This window comes from Bubalus bubalis, chromosome 16 (genome assembly GCF_019923935.1).
Source record: "Bubalus bubalis isolate 160015118507 breed Murrah chromosome 16, NDDB_SH_1, whole genome shotgun sequence".
Lineage (NCBI taxonomy): Eukaryota > Metazoa > Chordata > Mammalia > Artiodactyla > Bovidae > Bubalus > Bubalus bubalis.
The window spans coordinates 55,622,369-55,630,609 of record NC_059172.1 but is presented as its reverse complement, the minus strand read 5'-3'; the positions used below and the strand labels follow the sequence as shown (position 1 = coordinate 55,630,609).

At 44.0% G+C, this 8,241-nt stretch overlaps 1 protein-coding gene across 3 annotated transcripts in view; it reads left to right on the top strand.

Moving 5' to 3' along the window:
- Window positions 1-90: 90 nt before the first annotated feature.
- CBL (Cbl proto-oncogene) overlaps window positions 91-8,241 on the top strand; it is a 97,186-nt gene continuing 89,035 nt past the window's right edge. For 2 of the 3 annotated variants that reach the window (XM_006054399.4, XM_006054398.4), the window contains exon 1: window positions 91-425. In XM_006054399.4, coding sequence (XP_006054461.2) covers window positions 237-425 — 189 coding nt within the window. In that variant the 5' untranslated portion in view covers window positions 91-236. The remainder of the gene's footprint in view (window positions 426-8,241) is intronic. The other variant, XM_025266770.3, reaches the window with a different exon arrangement.

Sequence of the window (8,241 nt, the reverse complement as noted above, 5' to 3'; positions counted from 1 at the left end):
TCCGAGCCCCGCGCGCTCCCCCCGGGCTCGCGCTCTGTGAGGGGGCGCGCCCGCGCGAACTCGCGCGCCCGGCGCCGCCCACTCCCCTCCCCGCGGCCGCCCCTCCCTCCGCCGGACGGCCGGCGGCTGCGGCGGCGGCGGCGGCCGGGAGAGGCCCCTCCTTCACGCCCTCCTTCCCTCACTCGCAGCCGAGCGGAGCCGGCGGACGCGGCTGGGCCCTGACCCTCTCCCGGGCCATGGCCGGCAACGTGAAAAAGAGCTCTGGGGCCGGGGGCGGCGGCGGCTCCGGGGGCTCCGGCGGCCTGATCGGGCTCATGAAGGACGCCTTCCAGCCGCACCACCACCACCACCACCACCTCAGCCCCCACCCGCCGGGGACCGTGGACAAGAAGATGGTGGAGAAGTGCTGGAAGCTCATGGACAAGGTGAAAGGCCCTGCGGAGGACCCGCGGGAGCAGGGGTGGGCGTGGGCGGAGGGGCTGAGGGAGGGGAAGGAAGGGACGGAGGAAGCTGGGGGAGGGGACGGGTCGTGCGAGGCTGGGGAGGCGAGGAGCCGGGGTGACGGGGCCGAGGGCTGGGGGGTGTGGGGGTAGGGAGGAGATCAGGAGGACGGGGGTCGGCGGAGGGGGAAGGGCTGCGGTTGGGAGTCAGGGGGGAACGTTGAGGTGGTGTGTTTGGGGTTGCGAGACAAAGATGGGGTGGGGGCTGGGGGAGGTTAACTGGGGAGCCACCGGGGCGGAAGTCTAGTGGGGCTGCAGAGTTTGGGGCTCTGCGCAGGATGTAGGGATGTGGGTCACGGAATTGGCCCCGGGAGATAGGAGGGAGGGGGCGGTGAGGAAGAGCGCTTGATTTACCGGCTGGGACTGAGCTGGACGGGCTCTAATTAGGGAATTGGGTTTTACGGGCTCTCATGGAGAGACCTGGGGTCCTGACAACTCCGCGGGCAGACTGCTCTGGGTGAGCGTACAGTTTTTTTGTTTTTCCTTCCCTTCTTCTCATTAAGATGTGACAGAAATAAAAGAAATGGGAAATGTTTAAATGGACCGAGGAAGGAACTTTCCTCCACATCTAGCGCTGGCTCAAGTTTTTCTCTTCCAAAACATTGGATGGGATCCATTGCTGGTGCTGAGATATGCACTGATTAAACCACAAGTTCTGGTTATAACCTTTATCTTCGGAGAGATACGTTGACCGAGTGGGTTAAGCAGCAGATTCTGACTCCTTCCAGAACTTCCTCCTCACACACACTGTTTTTTGTTGGGTTCTACTTTTTTTGGTAATAGATGCTGACTCCTTATTACAGAACCTGACTTTAAAATTGTTAGATGAGCTGCTTTGATTACTTTTTTTTGTTTGTTTTTGTTTTTAGCAAGTGTGAAAAATAACTTCACTTTAAGCTTGGCATTTGACAGAATTTTACTTCCTTATAGTATGTCTGTATAATGAAAGATAGTAGTTAGTCCCAAGTCTAACGGTTTGTTCCAGAGCATTCAATTTTTCCTTTATGTTTTTCAACATTTATCAATAACTGATTTTTGCAAAATTCATTCTGCAGATGAAAGATGGTTAGAAGGATCAGGCGTATATTGTAAGAGAATGGTGTTATTTCCTCCACAGTAAAATTGGTTTTCTTTGGTTCCTCTCTGAGCCTAGGTTCCTCTTCTGTAAAGTTTTTCATGGATTGCTTTGGACTAGAAACAGCTAATAAAAGTGGTTATGAAGCACTTGGCAGATATAAATGTGCTGTAGAAATACTTAATAAGTCCTGTGTGTGAATTAGCGCTCCTGTAGTGCATACCAGTGGCTTCAGAAGCTACTTTTTCAGGGCAGGTTTTTCTCATGTTAAGTAATTGGTATTGTAATTACTGTTACAATGCTAATTTCATTCTTAGAAATTGCAGTAAAACCATTACAGAAAGATAGGCAGTTAAGGGAATTTTAAGTGCATTGCTACTTTAAAAAAATATATATTGAATATATTCAAAATCTGAAGATTGTAGGTTTGCATTTTGGGGATTTAGAGTTGACTTAAAAAGTTTGTCCTGAAATTTGCATTTCTAATTAGTTTCTCATTTGAGACACATGTATCAACCTGCAATGTATCAAGATTGTATTGATTAGAGACCTCTCCTTAAAAATAAAACTTTTTGTCAAACTCTAGAGTCTCTGTAATGTAGTCCTTAAAATGATTCCCCCCACCCTGTAAGACTTAACTCCATCTTTTTAGAGTGTGTAGTATGATTTCTTCTGCAGAATGTTTAATTATTTGGGAAGAATAAAGACCTCTGTTTTGAGTCAAAGGCTTTTCAGGTTTTGATAGTTGAAGGAAAGTAGGCTTCTACCTTTTCCATTCTAGTGTAGGAAGAGCGGTGGTTTTATTCTTGTGTTGATTGTTTTGAAAGATGATTTTTAGTGTTCTGTGCCCTGTATCACATGTTACTGGTTGTGCTGAAATGAAAGCTTCGTTCTTCTTTCTGATGTGTTAATCCGATAGATTTGTTCTGCTTTCCAGATTTTCTGAATACTCCTGTAATGTTGTTAGAGTGCACTCTTTTACTCTTGATGTTTTGAGCATAAATGTTCTCTTTTTTCACTTTATTGTTGACAGTATCACTAACCCTTCTTGACTTCATGTCGTATAATACAAGTGATGAAGAACTTAGTGTTAAATCCTCAAATGTCCCACGCATTTATTGAATTTAGCTCCAAGTCACCATCTCTTACCTGTTTTAACCTTGTCATTAAAGCTAGGTGAATATTATTCCAGCCTATTATTAATCAGCTTATTGATTTAGTACTGGGAACTGTCTCCTCTCCTCCATATTTGATATTCATGGATGGAGAAGTTGGCCTAAGTCATGGGTTCTGGTCAATGTAGGCCCAATTTACTCTTCCATTGCAAAACTTGAACTCGTTGGAAAAATGCTTGTGCTAGGATGCTTGTTATTAAACAGAAGAGGTGGTTCGGTCTGTATAGTTTTTTTTTTTTTCCTTGCCATCCCAGTATATTGTAATTGATATTTATGAAGCTACCCGTATGTGAAGAAAGTGGCTAGTAAGGAAATAGACAACTGGCTAGGGGGTAGAGAAAGCCATGATATAATTGTCTTAAATGTAAATATGGAAGTATCAAGTATTTAATTTAGTGAGAGACTCAAAATTCCACTGTGAGATAGAGTGGGAGTTGACAAGCTTTCTGTCATGGAACAGAGAGTAAATACTTTAAGCATTGCTGGCCACCTATGCAGTTCTATATTCTTGGCTGCTGTTGTTTTTACAACTCTTTCAAAATGTAAAAGCCATCCTTATCTTGCAGGTGTACAGAAAAATCCATCACGTTTTAGTTTGTCCACCGCTGAAGTAGAGCATCATGCCGGCAGTATTTTAGGTCCCTGCTATGTTTTTATTTTAAATTAGCTTATGTTAGTAAAACCTCGAGGTATTGATTTATTTAATGGAATATAATTTATTGGAAAAATGCTTTCCTTTAACTCATGGGTTTGAAAAAGCTTTTTAAAAATATAATCCTTCTACTACTTACCTTTTCATGCTTGCTGTAAAAAAAGCACCTTAAGTAACTTCTTGTATTTTGGAAGTAAGATGCACGTAACAGAATTTATGAATCTGTATGTTTCATTGGATTGCCTTCTCCTTCCTTTTTACCTTTCCCCTATGTTTGCATGCTCACTAAATCCCAAGGATAGCACTACGTGTAAATTCTTGCATTCCAGGAGATTCCATCATAGTGATAAGTGACTAAGTAAGGATGTTCAGTGCGATATGGGATCTCTTAAGTTTAAACATCACGTACAGGGACTTCACTGGTGGTCCAGTGGTTAAGACTCTGCACTGCTAGTTCAGGGGGCGTGAGTTCAATCCCTCGTTGGGGAACTAAGATCCCACATGCCATGCAGTTTGGCCAAAAGATTAAAAAAAAAATGCACATATTTCTTCTCTGTCCTAACCTCTCAAGATGTAAATATCACGAGGACAACAGCTGTAATCTCTTTATCTCCTGCAGTCTCTAATCATGAGGTCTTACACAATAGTAAGTGCATTTGTAAATATTTGTTAAATGAAATTGCTTTGTGTGTCCCCAAAGGAAAACTAAAAGGAAGAGGTATGCAAGTGGTAATCATTATTAATTACATTAATTTTTCACTAGTTCTTTGGAGGTTATGTTACTTAGTTAATAGGGAGCTTGACTTAGAATCCAGGATTACCCACCTCCTAAGGCTTAGTTGGAGAAGGCAATGGCACCCCACTCCAGTACTCTTGCCTGGAAAATCCCATGGACAGAGGAGCCTGGTAGGCTGCAGTCCATGGGGTCGCTAGAGTCGGACACGACTGAGTGACTTCACTTTCACTTTTCACTTTCATGCATTGAAGAAGGAAATGGCAACCCACTCCAGTGTTCTTGCCTGGAGAATCCCAAGGACGGGGAAGCCTGGTGGGTTGCCGTCTATGGGGTCGCACGGAGTCGGACACGACTGAAGCGACTTAGCAGCAGCAGCAGCAAGGCTTAGTTCGGGCTTGTACCTTGGAAGGAAAGCTATGACAAAACTAGACAGCCTGTTAAAAAGCAGAGACATCACTTTGCCAACAAATGCCCGTACAGTCAAAGCTACAGTTTTTCCAAGTAGTCAAAGTATGGATGTGAGAGTTGGACCATAGAGAAGGGTGAGCACCAAAGAATTGATGCTTTTTTGAACTGTGGTGTTGGAGAAGAGTCTGGAGAGTCCCTTGGACAGCATGGAGATCAAACCAGTCAATCCTAAAGGAAATCAACCCTGAATATTCATTGGAAGAACTGATGCTGAAGCTGAAACTCCCAATACTTTGGCCACCTGATATGAAGAGCTGACTCATTGGAGAAAAGACTCTGATCCTGGGAAAGATTGAGGGCAGGAGAAGGGGAAGACAGAGGATGAGATGGTTGGATGGAATCACTGACTCAGTGGACATGAGTTTGAGCAGACTCGGGGAGACAGTGATGGACAGGGAAGTCTGGCATGCTGCCCTGGCATGCTGCAGTTCATGGAGTCACAAAGAGTCAGACACGGCTTAGCAACTGAACAAGGCTTAGTTATTTCCTCCATACAGTAGCTTCTCAGGTATACAACAGTCTTGATAATGAAAGTCATTTTTCAGAAAGTGACCTGTGTAGGTAACAACAGCAGTCCTCATGTACACTCTCACACCACCATTCACACACAAAGTAGATGTTTTCTTAAATGATATTAACATGATGGTTAACTAGTACCATTAAAAGAAATATCTACTTTTAAGTTAAGGATTTGTGTCTTTTTAAATTATGTGTACTGGTTACTTTGCATGGTTATTGTGGTGGCTTCTACATGTTATTTTTCCACAATACTTAATTCATGTTATCTGTGGTAGCATTTATCACTTTTTATTTCATCTGTCTCTTCCTCCACTAGATCTCCTCAAGATCAAGCCTTTGTCTTCAGTTCCTGTGTCTAATATATAGTATTATACTTGCTGAATGAAGCGCGGACATTTTAATAAGTACAATGAGATTGAAACATGCTCCCTTATTTTCTGTGTGATTAATTAGGGGCATAAGGTAGGGAATTTTTTTTTTTTTTGAGTGTTGAATTAAAATAACATTTGCTAAAAGTAGTTTTTACCTTCTTTTGGTTATAAAAGTGATACGTAGTCATTGTAAAAAAAGATGGTGTCGTTTTCAAACCTGTTAAGAATTCCCCCAATGGATGTAATATTCTCCCTTAATTCTTGTGAGATGTGAGCTCACTGAGCATTTCATGTGATTCATGATAGAAATTTTGAAGGGTTTAGGCTGGGGAAGAAGATAATCTGCTCTGTTCATTTTGTGGCTTTGGTTAAAGCTTTTGGTGACTCTTGCTATAATGAAACCTGTTTTTAATATGTTGTTAGCTGTATACACATGGGCAAGTTGGTTCCCCAACTCTACTTTCAGTGGAGTTCATGTTACAGTCAACCATATGATAATGTCCTCTAATGACTAACCTAGAGCATTAAAAGAAAAATGAACTAAGTATTAAAAGAAAAATGGTCGAAGTATTTGTTTGAAAACTGAGCCTAAGTTTCATTCACATTTTCCAATGAAGTTCTTAATTCTGATCTCCATTAGGTTTGTTGGAAGAGGGGAATTATAACAAGCAAGTCATTGTGAAATGTTTTCATGATTAGCACATTTTGTGCTGGAAGGAAATAGGTGGGAGTAGTCAACCAGGAGCACTGGAAGCCAGCCTCAGCTCTGTCCCCACAATGTTCCTTCCTGCAGCAGCTTCCAAAAGGAGGAGGGGAAAGGGGTGCAGTGATGGCATTCATGGTGCACACCCATGGGGAGTCAAGCCCTAGGAGATGGGATGTCAGTACTGTAGAAGTTCCTTAATCAGCAGTGACTTGGGGTCTCCCCTCTGCAACTTCTGGGACTGGTGGCAGGTCTTACTCAGCGGTGTCCACTACCTCGGGCGCCTCCTTACAGCCAGCACCGACCTTCCCTGTGGCTCTGGGATCAGCCATGAGGAAATCTTAAAATGAGGCCAACCCATTGCTACTTCAGTGAGGAGGATGGGATCCTAATTCCTGCCTCCTTTCTTAGGCCCGGGCTTCCCTGGTGGCTCAGTCAGTAAAGAGTCTGCCTACGATATGGGAGATCTGGGTTAGATCCGTGGGTTGGGAAGATCCCCTGGAGAAGGAAATGGCAACCCACTCCAGTATTCTTGCCTGGAGAAATCCATGGACAGAGGAGCCTGGAGGGCTACAGTCCATGGGTCACAAAGAGTTGGACACGACTGAGTGACTTTCACTTCTTCAGTTCAGTTCAGTTCAGTCGCTCAGTCGTGTCCGACTCTCTGCGACCACATGAATCGCAGAACGCCAGGCCTCCCTGTCCATCACAAACTCCCGGAGTTCACTCAGATTCACGTCCATCGAGTCAGTGATGCCATCCAGCCATCTCATCTTCTGTCGTCCCCTTCTCCTCCTGCCCCCAATCCCTCCCAGCATCAGAGTCTTCCAATGAGTCAGCTCTTCGCATGAGGAGGCCAAAGTACTGGAGTTTCAGCTTTAGCATCATTCCCTCCAAAGAAATCCCAGGGCTGATCTCCTTCAGAATGGACTGGTTGGATCTCCTTGCAGTCCAAGGGACTCTCAAGAGTCTTCTCTAACACCACAGTTCAAAAGCATCAATTCTTCAGCACTCAGCCTTGTTCACAGTCCAACTCTCACATCCATACATGACCACAGGAAAAACCATAGCCTTGACTAGATGGACCTTTGTTGGCAAAGTAATGTCTCTGCTTTTGAATATGCTATCTAGGTTGGTCATAACTTTCCGTCCAAGGAGTAAGGATCTTTTAATTTCATGGCTGCAGTCACCATCTGCAGTGATTTTGGAGCCCCCAAAAATAAAGTCTGACACTGTTTCCACTGTTTCCCCATCTATTTCCCATGAAGTGATGGGACCGGATGCCATGATCTTCGTTTTCTGAATGTTGAGCTTTAAGCCAACTTTTTCACTTCACTTTCACTTTCATCAAGAGGCTTTTTAGTTCCTCTTCACTTTCTGCCATAAGGGTGGTGTCATCTGCATATCTGAGGTTATTGATATTTCGCCCGGCAATCTTGATTCCAGCTTGTGCTTCCTCCAGCCCAGCATTTCTCATGATGTACTCTGCATATAAGTTAAATAAGCAGGGTGACAATATACAGCCTTGACGTACTCCTTTTCCTATTTGGAACCAGTCTGTTGTTCCATGTCCAGTTCTAACTGTTGCTTCCTGACCTGCATACAGATTTCTCAAGAGGCAGGTCAGGTGGTCTGGTATTTCCATCTCTTTCAGAATTTTCCACAGTTTCTTGTGATCCACACGGTCAAAGGCTTTGGCATAGTCCATAAAGCAGAAATAGATGTTTTTCTGGAACTCTCTTGCTTTTTCCATGATCCAGCGGATGTTGGCAATTTGATCTCTGGTTCCTCTGCCTTTTCTAAAACCAGCTTGAACATCAGGAAGTTCACAGTTCACGTATTGCTGAAGCCTGGCTTGGAGAATTTTGAGCATTACTTGACTAGCGTGTGAGATGAGTGCAATTGTGCAGTAGTTTGAGCATTCTTTGACATTGCCTTTCTTTGGGATTGGAATGAAAACTGACCTTTTCCAGTCCTGTGGCCACTGCTGAGTTTTCCAAATTTTTTAGACCTATCTGAATAGCAGTATACAAGTATAGCAC